The 18,383-nt window shown below is 43.0% G+C and overlaps 1 protein-coding gene across 4 annotated transcripts in view; it reads left to right on the top strand.

Moving 5' to 3' along the window:
* The window catches only part of stat3 (signal transducer and activator of transcription 3 (acute-phase response factor)), a 35,116-nt gene that overhangs the window by 9,459 nt on the left and 7,274 nt on the right, over nt 1-18,383 (top strand). For 3 of the 4 annotated variants that reach the window (XM_076264972.1, XM_076264973.1, XM_076264970.1), the window contains exons 3-21: nt 366-609; nt 970-1,062; nt 4,218-4,299; nt 4,439-4,539; nt 4,869-5,020; nt 7,689-7,847; nt 9,825-9,917; nt 10,004-10,063; nt 10,175-10,198; nt 10,601-10,694; nt 10,886-10,933; nt 11,052-11,135; nt 11,805-11,903; nt 12,144-12,279; nt 12,710-12,762; nt 13,118-13,212; nt 16,282-16,421; nt 16,638-16,853; nt 17,680-17,722. In XM_076264972.1, coding sequence (XP_076121087.1) covers nt 366-609; nt 970-1,062; nt 4,218-4,299; nt 4,439-4,539; nt 4,869-5,020; nt 7,689-7,847; nt 9,825-9,917; nt 10,004-10,063; nt 10,175-10,198; nt 10,601-10,694; nt 10,886-10,933; nt 11,052-11,135; nt 11,805-11,903; nt 12,144-12,279; nt 12,710-12,762; nt 13,118-13,212; nt 16,282-16,421; nt 16,638-16,853; nt 17,680-17,722 — 2,016 coding nt within the window. Of the gene's footprint in view, nt 1-365; nt 610-969; nt 1,063-4,217; nt 4,300-4,438; nt 4,540-4,868; nt 5,021-7,688; nt 7,848-9,824; nt 9,918-10,003; nt 10,064-10,174; nt 10,199-10,600; nt 10,695-10,885; nt 10,934-11,051; nt 11,136-11,804; nt 11,904-12,143; nt 12,280-12,709; nt 12,763-13,117; nt 13,213-16,281; nt 16,422-16,637; nt 16,854-17,679; nt 17,727-18,383 lie in introns of those variants that run through there. The other variant, XM_076264974.1, reaches the window with a different exon arrangement.

Here is an 18,383-nt window from a genome sequence, read left to right as displayed (position 1 = left end):
AGACCCTAGGTTGTTTTTACAAGTTGTTGAGTTACACTTTAATGAGCACCCTGACTTGAGCCTTGACTTGTTTACTATAGCACTTGGTAACAAGCCCCAGCGCTGATGTGAGCTCTTCAGATGGCTGTTAACCAAGGCCCCCACCCACACTTCCCCACCTCTTCTGCTCCTCTCAATATTGTTGTATGTACAGTATGGAGCATGATGATGTAGCTGATACTGTAACAGCTTAGAACGCACTGGACTCAAAGTTTGATTCCTGACCATCACACATTTCTGTCATTCACTTTGGATAACAGCATCCACCAAATACCTGGCCTTTACCTGTCCCTTTACCTGTCCTCCCTTTACCTGTCTTCCCAAAGGGCGTACGCGGCCAACAAGGAGTCCCATGCCACGCTCGTCTTCCACAACCTCCTGGGAGAGATCGACCAGCAGTACAGTCGCTTCCTGCAGGAGAACAACGTGCTCTACCAGCACAACCTGAGGCGCATCAAGCAGCACCTGCAGAGCAAGTACCTGGAGAAGCCCATGGAGATCGCCCGCATCGTGGCACGCTGCCTCTGGGAGGAGCAGAGGCTGCTTCAAACCGCTACCACCGCACAGCAGGTCCGGCACACGCACGCACGCACGCACGCACGCACACACACACACACGTGCATGCACATGCACATACTTCACTGGCCTACAACCATAGATGATGGTGATCGTTGTATTTGGGTTCTCACACTCTGTTCTCACACATACAGTACACAGGCTTGCATATTTAAACATGCAGATAGTCTTCATCAATAAGAAGTACAAGGTGCATCATGAGCAGAGACTCATCACATTTCTAAACGTTGCAGTATTGCACGATTGGTTGCCTATTGTTGTGGGAAGCTTTGGTGTTAGTCTGAGGCTCTGGCTGTACAGATAAAGCTGACCTGACCTGACCCGCTCCCCCTGCCCAACTCTGTCTGTCCACAGGATGGCCAAGCAGCCCACCCCTCTGGTACCGTGGTGACAGAGAAGCAGCAGATCCTGGAGCACAACCTGCAGGACATCAGGAAGAGAGTGCAGGTGAGTTGCCATGGTAACCAGATTGCAAAAGCAAAAGACAGATGTTTGTAGCGTGTCCTGGACCGTCTTTTCAGATGGTCATCTAAGATTAGAACAATTACAGCGTTCGTGAGTGTGATGCCTGTGTTGGTCACTTCCCTGTCTTGCTGCGTTGTTACCGTATTGCCACTGTATCCTAGAGTGGTGGGAAGAGGTTCACTGGAAACTCCAGCAAACATTTTATCTCAGTTTTTTTATCTCTTGTTTTCTTTTCTTGTTTTTTTGTTCATTGATCATAAACAATCAGCCCAAAACATTCAGAAGGAAACTTAGGGGTTGAAATTAAATTGCCACTTTATTGGACACAATTGAAACCAGTTACAGTAAAAGGGGAAGTAAAAAAAAAAAAACACACATACATACACATACACAAACACACACCACACACTTGCTTGCTCTTATTTCAAAACAATACAAAAAAGCAGGGCTCCACCTCTTCAAGAGTGTCTCCCTGTGTAGCCTCATGTTGCCATTCCTTTAGTGGCTGACACTCCTCTGTGCGCTCAAAACCCTTGGGGACAACTCCCAATAAATATAAAATAATCAAATCAAATCAAGTCAAATATCATTCACGGCTAAGTAGATATCATCCTAATGTTTCTTCAGCTTCTCACAACAACAAAATGTACGGGCAACTTTTGAATCGGTTTCCTCACAATTCCAAAGACTAGAAATAGTTTTTTCCTGTGGAGATATTAAAGCACCAATCCATATCTCTGACCAATCCATATACCTGACAGACCCCATGAAATTATTTGGTCCATACTTCAGCAGTGATCTGAAAAGGGACATTAATACCAGCCACATCATGAAAAAGGCCCAACAAACACTGTACTTCCTTCCAAGTTCCATGTCAACAAAGTCCTACTGGTACACCTCTATAAAGCCAACCTCTGACTGTCCGGTATGGGAACAAACAAATAATAAACTGGAGCAGATTTTCACCAAAGCTGCCAATGTAATTGGTTGTGACCTTCCCTCAATTCGCCCTTTGTACACAGAACACACCTTTAACCGTGCAAACAACTCCTACTTATTTTCCTCACTTTTTTCACTGGGCTGAGCAGCACCAACACCACCTGAATTATCAAGTTTGAAAGTAATTGTAGGTGACTAATTACTTAATATTAATCTTAGACTGGCGAACTTCAGGAAAACTCAGGAATCAGGTTTATTCTGTTACAAGCTGAGAGGGTACAAAAAAGGTCTACGGTCTATGTAGGCCTATCCCAGGCCTGAAAGGCCTAGGTTGGCCTGTAGCCAACTCCTCTCTTCCGCTCTACATCCTTAGTCTGACAATCCAAAATCTGATCTGACAAACATTGCAGTTTAGTTACTTTTAAATGTTTTAAACAAAGAACAAAATGGCGCCAAGAACAATCCCACTTGGTTGGTTCTTCACTTGGTATCAGACACACCTACTCACACCCACTTCACACCTATGTAAATAGCATGAGGAGAGATATCTTATATATCAGAAATATCACTTATAGAATGTTCCAAACATTCTCACAATCACATCATTACAATCCTTGTAATGAGACTATCAAAATGATACCAGACATGAATACATTTACATTTCATGATACATGGATACATTATATCAAGGAAGCATCCTTTGTCTTGTGTAAGTGATAGGCCTTAAACCAGCACATTAGCATTCCATTGGGGGAGGGGATAGTGTCTTTGTTTAAAACCAAGATGGGTTACATGGCTAACTAAAAGTAGTCTTGAAGTTAAATTATTATCCATTTTAACCATACATTTTATTGCTATCAATTTGAAGCTCCCAAAATACTGTTCCATTGCAGATGAAGAGAGAATTGTATTTGTTTCCTCATGCTTACTAAAGAGCTGTCTAATTTGTAGAAACCTGAAGAAGTCAGTATTTGGAAGTTCAAAAACTGGGTTTATTTTTACTTAATAGAACTAGCTGGTGAATATGAGTAAGACTATATCTAGCCCAATGTTTTAAAGGTGCTTTAGAGCGATGCCACGCATTTTTTAGGTAAAACATTTTATGTCACTTACTGCAAACATCACCTAACCAACCGCTAGCTGTCTGTGTCCTGAATACACTGTAAAAAAACACAATCTCTGTGGACAGCCCAGGCTCCAAAAACGGCAACAAAAAAACAACCTGGGCAAACCTAGCCCTTAAAAACATAACAAACTGTTCCAGCAAGTCACAGACGAGATGTGCATTTAGGAGAGTTTCAATTGCACGGGAGCAGCACGGGAGGGAGGGGGAGGAAGTAGCGAGCTAGCTCTCTCTCCCTGTGTGTTCACTGTGTGCTGCTGAGTGTGTTTCACTAATTCACGAATTGGGATAAATGCAGAGACCAAATTTCCCTCACGGGATCAAAAGAGTATATATACTTACTATACTTATACTTAGAAGTGACGTTACCCAGCATCGCTTAGAGCACCTTTAAGCCTCCAATTGTAGTGGTGTAAAATTGTTGATTGTTGTTAAGGTTGATAAGTAGATAAGTAGTTTGTGCTTTCTCTGTATTTCTGTCCTTATGTTTGCCTTACATGATCTCAAAGATATATTTGAGAATAGTATCTGTGCTTTATATTCACGTTTATGCATATCTAACCACCTAGTTAAAAGTATCGTTCGTAAGCTAAGCAACCATGGGGCTTTACTTGTGCAGCCCAAAAATATATTTTGAGGCTCAAGCAAACCCTCCATCAGATTTAGAGAGCTGTAGAGTCTTGGAGTCTTATTTTGGGTCTCTTATCCTGCCAAATAAATCTGGAATGCAAGCGATCTAGTGTTGATCTTGGTACAGATATAGGGAGCATCTGTAATGGCTATGCAAGCTTTCAGCTCCACTTTTCTAACATTAAGTTGTCTTGCTTATTGACAGTTGACACTAATTTGAGCAACAGTGGTTCTCTTGTCTAAGCATTGTGTTTTATATATTGTAGATGTACTGTACACATAAGATATAATTTTAATTCAGTGTATTTGTACATCATGTGATTGAATGCAACTACAAAGGCTGCCTGTGAAAGCCCAGACAGGTGTGGTTGCTGCTTGTGATTTGAGGGTGTGGGTTGTAATGCAGAAGGTGTTGTTGGTGTTAATTTTCCTTCTCTCTTTCAAGGACATGGAACAAAAGATGAAGATGCTGGAAAATTTGCAGGATGATTTCGATTTCAACTACAAGACATTAAAGAGTGCTGGTGGTAAGCCGAGCATTATGTGCTTATCCATGGAACTCATCAGGATATTAGCAGTTAACACCCATACCGCATAAAATGGAGGCTTAACCACTCACCACACAGTTTTTTTCCACTCCGCGTGTGTGTGTGTGTGTCTGTGTAGAGCTGTCCCAGGACCTGAATGGGAACAGCCAGGCAGCAGCCACCAGACAGAAGATGGCCCAGCTGGAGCAAATGCTTAGTGCCCTGGACCAGCTCAGAAGGGTAGGCCACCACCCTACTCCTTCACCTTCCTTCTCTCTCTCTCTCTCTCTCTCTCTCTCTCTCTCTCTCTCTCTCTCTCTCTCTTTTTCCCCACTGCCTTTGTTTGTTCCCTTTTCTCACTAACTAGCTACAAGCTATCCCTTTGTTGTTTTTCCAGTAATGAATAATGTAGGAGATGCTCTTAGTCAAATGGACTGTGGGGGGGGGGGGGGCGCTCTTCGTGTGCACATGGGCAGTCTATGAGAGAGAGAATGTGCATGCATGGCTTCCTCTACTCTTTTTCATCTGCTCACCCTACTTTGCTCTGTGTGAACCCCATCTTTCCACAGCAAATCGTGACTGAGATGGCAGGGCTGCTGTCAGCCATGGACTTTGTGCAGAAGAACCTGACTGATGAGGAGCTGGCCGACTGGAAGAGGAGGCAGCAGATTGCCTGCATCGGAGGCCCGCCGAACATCTGCCTGGATCGCCTGGAGACATGGTACCTGGCCACAGACACACATACTGTACAGTACCCTCCAGAATTATTGGCACCTCATGCTAAAGTTGACTAAAATCTGGTATAAAAATAATCTGTTGGTGATTTATGGTGATGTGTAATCTCACCATGAAAACAAATAGAAAAAATCCAACCTTGAAGGGAAGCACATTTGTTTTGAGAAAAAGGAAAATCTCATAAAGAAATAAATGTTTTTAACAAAAACACGTTGCTCACAATTATTGGCACCCCTGCTTATTATACCTTCTTAATCCTCTGTTTGCCAATAAAACAGCTTGTAATATTCACCAATGACACCCCATAGAGTTGGAGAATACAAAGCAAGAGATTTAAGACTGTTAGTCTTTAAAAAATCTCCCCAGATTGTCCAGATTCCTAGGTCCACACTTGTGCATTCTCCTCTTTGACTCACCCCACTGTTTTTCTATGGAGTTTAAATAAAGAGACTGATATGGCAATGGCTGAAGCTTGATTTTGCGTTCAGTAAACCATATTTGTTTTGATTTGGACGATTGTTTTGGTTCATTGAACTGATGAATGATCCAATCATGACCAACTTTTAGTGTCTTGTCAGAGATTGACAGATTTCCGTTGAAAATGTTCAGGTCTTTTCTTGTTGTTCAGGATACCATGCACCAGGTTCCCAAGGCCTTTGGGAATAAAAACAGCCCCACAATAGCTCAGTGCCTCCACCATAATTCTCATTTGGTATGGGGTTCTTTTCAGTATAGTCATTCTTCTATACAGTATATGCCAAACACACTTAACGTGTTTTTAGCCAAAGAGCGCAATTTTCATTTCATCTGACAATAGACCACACTTCCAGATAAAGTCACTGTACCATTTAGTAACTCCTGCTGTTTACATTGGTAATTAAATGACTGGACAGGCTGTTACCTAGCATCTAATCTATTAGCAATGAGGTCACTTTTGAAGATTTTTTGGGGGACTTGGTGAACCCAAGATGACACCTTTGTCTGTAACTTTCCAACAGTGGTTCCTATGGAATTTTTTGCCTATCTTACCATCCTCCATAATGTACGTGGGGGCAAGATAATCTTGGGTCTTTGTCTAAGCATGTTTGTCACATTTCCAGTTGATTAGAACCATTTAATCATTGTTTTAACTGTAAATATAGGCATTTTCAACAAAGTACCTAGTTTGTATAGACATTCCCTGACTTCAAATGCCAACACACTTTCTTTTTCTTTAAATGTAGTGTATTTTCTTGTCTTTCTAATGTTGAAAAATGACTAGAGGATTTAGCCTCTGTCTCACTTTATTTTCATACCTTAGTAAAAACTAAAGTCATGAACTACTTATGAAAGTTCAGACACTCTGATTAACTTGAATAAATTGAAATTAGATAGGAAAATTAATCTGGTTTTGTACATAAGATTTTTCTAGGGGTGCCAATAATTGTGAGCAACGTGTTTTTGTTAAAAATATTTATTTCTTTATAACATTTTCCTTTTTCTCAGAATAAATGTTCTTCCCTTCAAGGGTGGGTTTTTTTCTCATTGTTTTCATTGTAAGAGTACAATGAATCATCAAAAGATTATTTTTTATACCTGGTTTTTAGTCAACTTTACCCAAGGTGCCAATAATTCTTGAGGTTACTGTATATACAGTGTATACTATTTTACCTGGCCACACACACACACACACACACACACGCACATACATACTATTTTAACCCTCCTGTTGTGTCTGTGGTCAAATGTGGTTGACTAGTTTTTGTTCCCGGTCAAAAATGACCGCTGCATTATAACTTGTTATAAAGCCATAGTAACACATATGGTATTATCAAATGTTGTGATAGACCTTTGTATCAACTTTAGTGTTCTATTTAATATAGCCAGTTTTGAACTTCCATGGCCTTCAGGCCTCATTGAACCAGGCTCATGCAAGTCAAAAAGGGTTAGATTCTACTGGGAAAGGTTCCAGTGGGGGCTGGCATAGAAGCAAAGAGTGTGGGTGTGTTCGCACGAACACACCCACACTCTTTGCTTCTATGCCAGCCCCCACTGGAACCTTTCCCCAGTAGAATCTAACCCTTTTTGACTTGCATGAGCCTGGTTCAATGAGGCCTGAAGGCCATGGAAGTTCAAAACTGGCTATATACAATAGAACAAAAGTTGATACAAAGGTCTATCACAACATTAGATAATACCATATGTGTTACTATGGATTTATAACAAGTTATAATGCAGCGGTCATTTTTGACCGGGAACACAAAACTAGTAAACATGAAACGAACACAACAGGAGGGTTAAGTTTCCTTGGTGCCCCAATGAAGTCACTTATTTTCTGTTTCTCTCACACACACGTTTATATACTGATAACATAATATTTGAAGAGTTTGTATGTAAATACCACTCCACACACACTGAACATGACAGAGTGAACCATTTAAGGGCCTCTCACAACAGGTTGTCTTTTGTTTTCCACTTACTCTGCTTACTTCTGCGCATCTCTCTCTCTAATGAGCATTATTAACATGGCCGTTTACAATACCATTTGGGCTGAGCAAATGGCTCAGTGTGGTTGGAGTTGGGGGAGGGCAGTTCTTGATTTATGTGGTGATTTACTGTAGTAAAAGGGTTTTAAACGTTAAATGTCTCTTCTCTCCCACTTTCTCTCTGGCCAGGTTCACGTCTCTGGCTGAGTCTCAGCTGCAGATTAGGCAGCAGATTCGTAAGCTGGAGGAGTTGCAGCAGAAGGTGTCCTATAAAGGAGACCCCATCATCCAGCACCGGCCTGCACTGGAGGAGAAGATCGTTGACCTCTTCAGGAACCTCATGAAGAGGTCAGCAACACCGCACTTCACACACGCGTCTGCACGCACCAGTGGTGTGCGTGTCCGGACACAAGCGGCCCGCCCTCGCCCGGTATTTTAATCAACCTGACCGCAACTCGAACCGCGAATATTAATGAAGACAAAATGATACCCGATCCACGATCCCACCCGCTTATTTAGAAAATGTGTGCTTTTGGTTAATGTAGCCTAACATGCACTGTATCCTTATTGAGCTATGTAAAACTTTTACATAAACAAAACAGAAAGACCCCCTAATCACCGGTGCCTGCAGGTGTAAGGCTGTACGCACTAGCCTACCATCAGGCTACAAGGAGTGAGAGAGAATTCCCCTGTGTGTCACTCCAAGTTGGCCAACCATACCACCATGCACCATAGGGCATCTGTGGCCTACTGGTTAGGGAATCAGACTTGTGATGGGTGGCAGGTTCAATCCCTGACTGGTAGGAAAAACGTGGGTGGGGGGAGTAATTAAAACAGCTCTCCCACATCCACATCCATGGAGGAGATGCCCTTGCGCAAGGCACCTAACCCCCAACTGCTCCCCGGGTGCCAGATTAATAGCTGCCTACTGCTCCGGATGTGTAGGTGTACTCGTAGTGTGTATCTGCTTGGAGCAGTGTGTACTGCTCCAAGTGTGTGTGTGTGTGTGTGTGTGTATATGAATGTGTGCTCACTACACCCGGATGGGTAAAATGCAGAGAACACATTTCCTCACAGGACATCCCCCCCACCCCTTAAAAAAACAATTCCAGACTCTTCACTGCAGCCTATTATTAGCTGCATGACAGTAAGCCATTTCTGTAAAAGAAACTAATTAATTTGTGAAACTTTATGCAGCAGAACTACACACAGCTGGGCATGCAGGAGAGAATGTTTGCGCAGGAGAAAGAATGAGAATGAGCGCTCATGCACACACACACAGCAGCAGTTACGGGACTTGCCACTGTTGTTGGCAACCAGCTAACAAGGATTAGCTAAATCACTGACAAGACTCAAGGCTTTTGATAACAGAAATTACGAAGGCAGCCTAGGCAAAGATGGCGATGTGTAGTCTGTGCAGCATAACATTTATTCCTGTAGGCGCCCTTTACCCATAACATCCCTTATCAAATGCCCACGACCACAAAGCGTTTAACACTGGCGGTAGGGTAAACGTTTAACGTGGGCTACTCATGGCCACTCTGCTGACGAAAGTGGTAAAGTATCAGCATTATTTTACTGAGTTACTGGTCATTAGGTCTTGTGCCAAACCATAAAAAAAAGCTGCTCTACTGGTCAGTCCGCATATAAAGCAATCTATTGCTTGAGGTCTTGGAATACCACTTGAAGTTACTCAGTTAGGCTGGGAGGGTTTACCAGTGCCACATTTGTGATGATGAGCCATGTTGGTTGTGCCTGACTTTTAAATGGCTTCAAAAGAAGTGCATAGAACATAACCAACTGCTGTTATCTGCTTTAAGAACCTCTCTAAGATAGGCTTCCACATAGGCTACTTTGCTTTTCAAGAGGAGTGTCTTTGTTAGTTTAAATTCTCGCGTCTCCAGCTTCTGCACCGTCTCCATCTTCATCCTTCTATCACACCTAGGTAGCCTATGTGGCAAGTTCATGCTGCATCCATTGAAGTAATTTAGCCAATGATAATAATTAATAATTAAATGTTGATGTTAGCCCTCTCGTGATATATTAAGTATTTTGTAAAAATATTTGGACAAAGGCGTCTGCAAAATCCATAACCATAACCATAATTGTAAATTACCCGCCTGCAAATGACCCGCATATCATTAAAAATATTTTTTTTAGGACTGGTAAGCGCAGGTGACTGTGCTCCGCAGGCAACCGCTCAATTTAGATCAACCTGCGCACCACACACACACACACACACACACACACGTATAGGGTTGCACTGATCCAATTGAAATCCACAAAACTAGATGCTTGTTTTGTGCTTGATGTGTTTTCCTGCAGTGCGTTTGTGGTGGAGAGGCAGCCCTGTATGCCCATGCATCCTGACAGACCATTGGTCATCAAAACAGGCGTCCAGTTCACCAACAAAGTCAGGTGAGAAAAGGATACATGTGCAGGTGCACGTCCATACAGACAACGTCAACACACACCGGTTTCTGATTTTGGATCTTGCTTTTCAGATTACTGGTGAAATTCCCTGAGCTTAACTACCAGCTGAAAATCAAAGTCTGCATTGACAAGTAAGTTCAAATTCATTATCTGGCCATGTTTCTTCGAAGGATTGTTTTTGTCATAATCTGTAGAGAGCAGCCGGTAACAACATAACAGAACTGCTTTTTGTTCTTTTGCAGGGAATCCGGAGACGCTATTCGAGGGTGAGTCTATTATTGTGTACACTGTGTGCTGTGTTAAGTAAAATAAAACCACATCCTCTGTTGAGCAATCCAATTTTATGTGACCACGTGCGCTGCTGTCTCAAATGTCTCAATCAGATCCTCTACCCACACGTTATACTCTCCCCTGCTTCTCTTCCTGCTTGCGTTCTTTATGCATGTATTGCGCAAGTGTTCTACTTGGACTCGCACAGCGCCCTTGGGCCACACAGCTTTCACTGCGCTACACACTGGCTTGCGTGGAGAAGTGTGTGCGCTTGTGTCCTACAGTATGACCTGTCCTCCATACGTGTACAGATGTGTCCAGGAGCAATGCACTTAAACGAGGTCAAGCAGATTGTGTGGAGTGCGGTGCCTTATTTCTGTGCGTTTTTTTATGTCCAGGTCACGTAAATTCAACATCCTCGGCACCAACACCAAGGTGATGAACATGGAGGAGTCCAACAATGGCAGCCTCTCAGCAGAGTTCAAACACTTGGTGAGTGGGAGATGGGTCAAGTGCATTGTGGCATTGGAGTCTTAGAGGGGGCACTACAAAACTCATAAGCTAGCATTCATAAGCCCTGAATGTTCACTCAGAATTTCGTCACTCCTTTCTCCACAGAGATGTTCAGCATTGCCTCATGGGAGTTGTAGTTTTAAAATGGTTCCTATTTCTCTTTCTCTTAGACTCTTCGGGAGCAGAGGTGTGGCAACGGAGGGAGAACCAACAGTGACGTGAGTGTGAAGAACATCCCACAATCTCCCGCAACAAGTTCCCGCATGTTTTCCTCTCTTTTACCAAATACTGTATGACAACATTATTTGACCTCTCCTCCATTTATTTCACTTCCAGGCCTCGCTGATAGTCACAGAGGAACTTCATCTCATCACTTTTGAGACAGAAGTCTACCACCAAGGACTCAAGATCGACTTGGAGGTCAGACATCACTAAATACCTGAACACCAATTCCCTACCTAAACACTCCCTCCCACCAACCACTAAAAACATATTCCATATATTCTGGAGCTGACACACACACACACACTAGCCAGCACATAATAAGTTGCCTGCCTTTTCATAAACAGCCTGTGCACAGGGACCAGGATACTCTATCTGACCATCTGCCTAAGAGGTACTTCATGTACCGTAATTAATGTCCCCATGCCCCCCGCACCACACTGCCTGAGCCTCACTTCAGCGCTAATGAGAGCAAGTCAGGAACATGGAGTCAGCCACAGTGGGCCTTCTCCACAGACAGCACGCTCTGGCCATTAAGGTGCGCTAACATACTAATGAGCCATTAGGCCGGAGCGAGGTCTCTGATTGGCTTGTCCCGCAGAATGCCAATGAGGTCATAATGGCAGCATATTGCCATGGGTACCCACCGAGCACATCCTGTCTTCAGTATCACCGGGCAACAAGGCACTAATTGTGACTACTCTGATAATCTCAGTCTTAAGAGCAGATATAGAAATGTGTGTGTGTCTGCGTGAACGTTTCCTGCGCAGGAAAGTGCCACCCCATGGGGTGCTTTTTATGGCCTTGCTGGCGATACATTTTGGATGGTAATTAGAGCTTTCTCACCAATTATGTGTCCTCCCACAGACTCATTCTTTGCCCGTGGTGGTCATCAGCAACATCTGCCAGATGCCAAATGCCTGGGCCTCCATCCTGTGGTATAACATGCTGACCAACCATCCAAAGGTGAGCAGGCCCACAGCGCCCCCCACTGGCTGTACACAAACATATCACAAGACATGTAAACAAATGTATCACAAGACATGTAAACAAGCACACGCACACTTCAGGGTGCTGTCCCTGTTCCAGTGAACATTCATATCAAAACTACATACTACATATAGCTCTCCCACGCTCTCTAACTCCGCCCTGCCCACTCCTGACCTCCCCACCCCTCTCTGCGTCTACCTCTGCGCGTCTGTCCAGAACGTGAACTTCTTCACCAAACCCCCCGTGGGCACGTGGGACCAGGTGGCTGAGGTCCTCAGCTGGCAGTTCTCCTCCACCACCAAGAGAGGCCTGACCATTGAGCAGCTCACCACCCTCGCAGAGAAGCTACTAGGTGCGTGTGTGCGTGCGCGTGCGTGTGTCTGTGTGTACGTGTGTGTTTCTGTGTGCCTGTGCGTGTTTGTGAGTGTATGAGTACATTTTTTGAATATATTTTATATTTATGACGACAAACAAAAGATAGACCTGAGTCTTTTAGAGAATTAGTTCTTCAATTTGACATACTCTGGTTGTGTTTAAGGGGCAGCCTGCCCCCCGTTCATAAATTAGGAAAGCTAGAGGCATGATGAGACCGATCCTATACCATGCTAAACTGTTAATTCAGGAAAATCTCACATACTTATGTATTACATAAAAAGAAATATTACAAAACAATGACTTTTAATACAAGTTTCTCTCTCCCTCAATCTCTTTCTTTCTCTCTCTCTCTTTCTCTCTCTCTCTCTTTCTCTCTCTTTCCTTGCTTTCTCACTCCTTCACTACAGGTCCATGTGTGAATTACTCCGGATGTCAGATTACCTGGGCCAAGTTCTGCAAGGTGTGTCTCCATGGCAACCCTGCCTGTTCTATTTCTGTTGCCCTCAAGCATACGTTGTGTTGTGTTGTGTTGTGTTGTGTTGTGTTGTGTTGTGTTGTGTTGTGTTGTGTTGTGTTGTGTTGTGTTGTGTTGTGTTGTGTTGTGTTGTGTTGTGTTGTGTTGTGTTGTGTTGTGTTGTGTTGTGTTGTGTTGTGTTGTGTTGTGTTGTGTTGTGTTGTGTTGTGTTGTGTTGTGTTGTGTTGTGTTGTGTTCTGTTCTAAGGTCATGTCCTGCACTGGAAGAATCTTCTAGATGTTGCTGTGTGTTGTTGTATGATTGTGCTCTGTCTCTCTTCCTGTTGTTCATTGGTGCGCAGGAGAACATGGCAGGGAAAGGCTTTTCCTTCTGGGTGTGGTTGGACAACATTATTGACCTGGTCAAGAAGTACATCCTGGCTCTCTGGAATGAGGGGTGAGGAATATGTCTTGTGCAGACAATTAACAGCACACAGCGGTTATAACTACATGAATCAGTCATTACCATAGACCAGGGTTGGGTCAGATTACTTTGAAATGTAATCCATTACTGACTACAAATTACATGGCAATTTTTGTAATCAGTAACGTAATCAGTTGGATTACCAAAAACATGTAACATAATCTGATTACTTTAGGATTACTTCAATAAATATGCCCATTAAGTAAAAGACACCACCACAGAATTGATGAAAGAATTCTCATTCTATTTTTCTCCACTCTTCTCCAAACATGCATAACTCAGCTTAACATTTATAAGGGCACACCTGGACAAAGAATTTAGCTTTTACTGGATTTTTGTGACCCAGGGACATGGCCTGAGATTGGCATAAAAAAAGGGAAGCATTAAACCCAAATGACACCATGTCCATTTCAATTGTGTGGTAAACGGTAACACTAAAACAAGAGGCTACATTAAGATTAGGAGGAAAAGATCAGGCAGTGTGCCGAGAGACCTGCCCCAATAGTATGTAAGTTAGTAAGTTAGTATATCTTTTGATCCCGTGAGGGACATTTAGTCTCTGCATTTATCCCAATCCGTGAATTAGTGAAGTCGAACCAGCAAGCCCAAAGGCCGAAGCCCTAACCAGTAGGCCATGGCTGCCCCAAAAGGCAGCATTTGAACATTAAACCACACAATGATCCAAAACATACAGCCAAACAAGGCAAGAAATGGTTAACAGAGAACAATATCAACATTTTAGAGCGGACCTCAATCCGTCAAAAAAGTGAGCACAAGGCCAAAGTGATGGCAAATTATCGTTCCTGCCTCAAACTCAAGATTGCTGCTAAAAAGGTGCAGTCTACAATCATTGTGGAGACATGAAGAGGCTTGGTGGGTATTATATAAACCATTTTGAGAGCTGTGGTGGTAAATAAAGATGTTTCCAGTGATTGTTTAAGAAGGGTATGAATAATTTTGAAAACGCAATTTTTCATAAAAAATTAAAAAAAGATGATAACACTTTTTTTTATTCCATGTTTTTACCACATTGTCTTGCAACATTTTGGCATGTGCAAGTGTCATTTTAAGTAAGAAAAAACATATTGGTAAGTAGAAAATCAATATTTGCCAGGGGTATGAATAATTTTGTTCCAAACTATATCTTAAAAAAGTCTAAAAAATGTGAACATCCGAATGAACTGCTTGTCAAATTAAAAGATAGCTAGGCTGTCATAAAAAAGTTTCATTGTTTCATTGTTTGCATGATAAAATGTAATCAGGTAATCCCCAACAATGTAACTGTAATCTGATTACACAATTTTTTTATTGTAATCTGGGCTGATTATAGTTACTTGATTTTTGTAATCTGATTACGTAATCCAGATTACATGTAATCCGTTACTACCCAACCCTGCCATAGACACATTAATACATTCACAAATACTCAATATAAAGGCACAATGCACATGCAGTTAGAGCTACAGGAATCAGCACATTACCATAAACTAATGCATGCCCAAATACAACTCGCAGTAGACATGCAGGCGTAACTTACTGACGTTGTCATACTCAAATTCTAGGCAGAATATGAGTCTGATACTGCTCCATTGGGACGTAATTATGGGGCGTGTTTCAACCGATACAGGGGGGGAATGCCTCTGCACTCAATTGGATATACCTAACCGATCAGAGCAACGGAATAGCTTACTGTGAGATGTACTGTAGGAAGAACACACAAACCATCCTTCTTCTCCACAAATGCCTTAACATTGTTTTCTGGTCTTTTGTAAAAGTTATTGTGCCGTCAATATCTCCTACAACACTCGTTAGCGAAATCTTAGAGATACGTAGCAGGGTAGGCTTAGGAAAAACTGATGTTTCCCCTCCGTTTTTAAAAATAATTCCATTGAACACCGATATGCCACAAACATGTTATAAACAGCTGGGGAAGACTGTCGCAAATCCCTCGAACAGGGGGTCAATCAGAGATTACAGACGAACGAGGGAACAACATGTCACAATGCAACACGCTGTTTTCCCTTGATGAAAGTGAAACCATGAGTTTTCCCACATGTCAACTTTGGCCAAAGTTTTCAGAAATAATCGTTTTCAGTGATAAACTTAATTAAAATAATATGCATTTTCCATATGGGCTCTTAGAAGCCATCTGTCTCCTTCTAGCCAAAGCGTTATTTTTTTTTGCAAACAAAATCAACCTTAGCATGCTCAGATGACGTGATAGATGAGGCGCTGTTGCTCACCTGTCCATCATCGTAAAGCCCGATTTGATTGGTCCGAACAGCTCTCGTTCGAGCATAGTTGCTCCACAACGGAGCAATGCCAGACCGAACTTCCCGACCTCAAATGTTGTAGGCGGGGCTAACTTCGGCCGAAACACTGGGGCACATGAAACTTGGGAAACTCGGGATGTATGCCCCACTAGACTTTTACGGAAAAAATATTTCGTTTGGTCCCCGGGGGCCACTACATCCACCCCCACCCCCCGCCCCCCGCGCCAAAACCTCAAATGCAGTTTTTCCTAAATAACTGAATAAATTCCTGAACTGTGGCACCGAGGATGACGAAATTTGTATAGTATGTTGCTCTCAAGGGCCCGCATCAACCTAGCCCACAACCTAGCCCTCATTTGTGATTTGCACTCCCCGGTAAAAAAATAAAATGCTGCTAAAAAATAAAAAATATTATACTGCTTTAATTGACCCTATCTTCAGTTAAGATGTTCTGAACTGCACCAAAATTCATGTGTATGATTAACCTGACATCTCTGGGGGGTATGCCAAGTTTCGTGGAATTTCATCCACACGCAAAAGTTGCAAGAGTACGGGATGGAATAGGGAGATGGAGACATTGACAAGCGTGATTTATTTTCGCGGAAAGAATGTACAGGACTGAGCGGTGGCCCTATTTTGTACCGCTGTGCGGTACATCTAGTAATAGATGTGTGATAACACATGAGTCACTTTGCTCACCACATACCTGTACACAGACACACACCCCTAAGTCTGTATGTGTGTGTGTTTGTGTGTATGTGTGTGTCAGGTACATCTTGGGGTTCATCAGTAAGGAGCGTGAGCGGGCCATCCTGAGTCCCAAGCCCCCCGGCACCTTCCTTTTACGCTTCAGTGAAAGCAGCAAGGAGGGAGGCATCACCTTCACCTGGGTAGAGAAGGACATCAGCGGTGAGAGTGTGTGTGTGTGTGTGTGTGTGTGTGTGTGTGTGTGTGTGTGTGTGTGTGTGTGTGTGTGTGTGTGTGTCTGTGTCTGTGTAGGATGGACATTGAGTGGAGGGTTAAGAGTTGTGCCATCTCTGAATATGGGGATTGGGTATTTGACTTATGGAGTTGGACCGTATATTGCATATTTATATATGTGTGTGTGTGTGTGTGTGTGTGCAGGCAAGACTCAGATCCAGTCCGTGGAGCCCTACACTAAGCAGCAGCTCAACAGCATGTCGTTTGCTGAGATCATCATGGGCTACAAGATCATGGATGCCACCAACATCCTGGTGTCGCCACTGGTCTACCTGTTCCCAGAAATCCCCAAGGAGGATGCCTTTGGCAAATACTGCCGGCCCGAAGCAACGGCCGAGCCAGAGCAGCCTGATGGAAGCAGTAAGTGTGCTGTGTGTGTGTGTGTGTGTGTGTGTGTGCGCGCGTGTGCGCTGGGGTTACTGATGGCCACCACAGGCAGACACATTTTGTTGAGGGGGGTGAACAATTTGAGAGACTGACTGACAGACAGACTTGACCGAATGAAGGATTGTCAGATTGATGGAGTAAAGAGACCATTGTAAATTCACTTCCCTAAATAACTATGTATATACTGCTATCGTTCAGGTGTTGAAACGAGTGTGTTTGGTAAAATTGTAGTATTTGGCCGCGGGGGAGTCCTGGTGAAAAAATGAAGGGAGAGTAAAAAATAGTGATTTGATTTAATGCTGGGTCAGCTGAGATTGGCGCTGTTGTGATTGCTCTGAATGGATTGTAAATACCATCATTACCGACACCTGAGAAAGTAGCAAACTGTTGCAACACTATGGAAGACACAGCTCTTATTTCTTTCCCCAGGTCGAGTCGGTGAGTTGAGGTTCAGAAACTTTTGCTAATATGTTCCGCTCACCCCGCTTCTACTACTAACACTAATTTCAGCCAGCAAGACTGCAGGGATATGCCTGTTTGTGTGCTGCTGGTAGAGGATTCTATAATCACATTGTGGGCGAGTCCTGATGAAAGAATAAAGGCAGAGGAGGAAATAGTGATGTGAATTAATGCTATTGGGTTAGCTGTGATGGTGGGTGATTTGGCGCTGTTGTGATTGCTCTGAGTGGACTGTAAATGCCGTAGTTTTCTGCTTCCTAGTAGAAGAGTGGTCAAAAGGGCCATTGTTGTCCATCTTTGCAGAATCTCTCTAATCGGTCTCTCTTTGTGTTCTTTACAGTCATTCAGCCATATCTCAAAACCAAGTTCATCTGCGTTACCCCGTAAGTATGCTATTATGGTGTGTGTGTGTGTGTGTGTGTGTGTGTGTGTGTGTGTGTGTGTGTGTGTGTGTGTGTGTGTGTGTGTGTGTGTGTGTGTGTGTCTATGTGTCTGTGTGTATGTGTCTGTGTGTAGGGAGTGAATTTCATCTTTCTGCTTCTCTCTGCTGTTCAGCCATCTTTCTGCTATCAGAATTTTGCTCACATGTTACTGTTTTTTCTGTTTAGTACAGTTGCGTCAGTGATGGAAAGCAGCATAGTGTCTTTATGCTTTACGGCCCCTCCAGAAATGCATAAAATTCAGCTTCCATCCCTCCCAGCTCCCTTCCTTGACCAGTATTACCCAAATCGTATGGATATTTTACTAAAGATATTTAGTGTACTTTCCCCACTACAGTTAAACATACTGTACACACATAACGCTTGACAGATATCTGTAATGTTATCGCTGTAGTCGTTGCTCATTGATTAAAGACAAAACGTACTGCCTCCTGCCTAGTTACTGAACAAATTTGTTCATATAAGCTCATGAAAAGCAACAGAGCTTTGGTTTCATGAATGAGCAAGTGCCCACAGATAATAGATACGGGAAAGGGAACATTTTTGAGTTGTTGTAAAAGTTTAATGGCCTGAAAAAGGGAATGTGAGAACAGAAACCGTTTTC

This window comes from Alosa pseudoharengus, unplaced genomic scaffold (assembly GCF_046254945.1).
Source record: "Alosa pseudoharengus isolate Yale_2024_CS ecotype anadromous, Long Island Sound unplaced genomic scaffold, YU_APseudo_1.1 YU_APseudo_1.1_scf_4, whole genome shotgun sequence".
Taxonomy (NCBI): domain Eukaryota; kingdom Metazoa; phylum Chordata; class Actinopteri; order Clupeiformes; family Clupeidae; genus Alosa; species Alosa pseudoharengus.
This window is presented reverse-complemented; position numbering and strand designations above follow the sequence as displayed.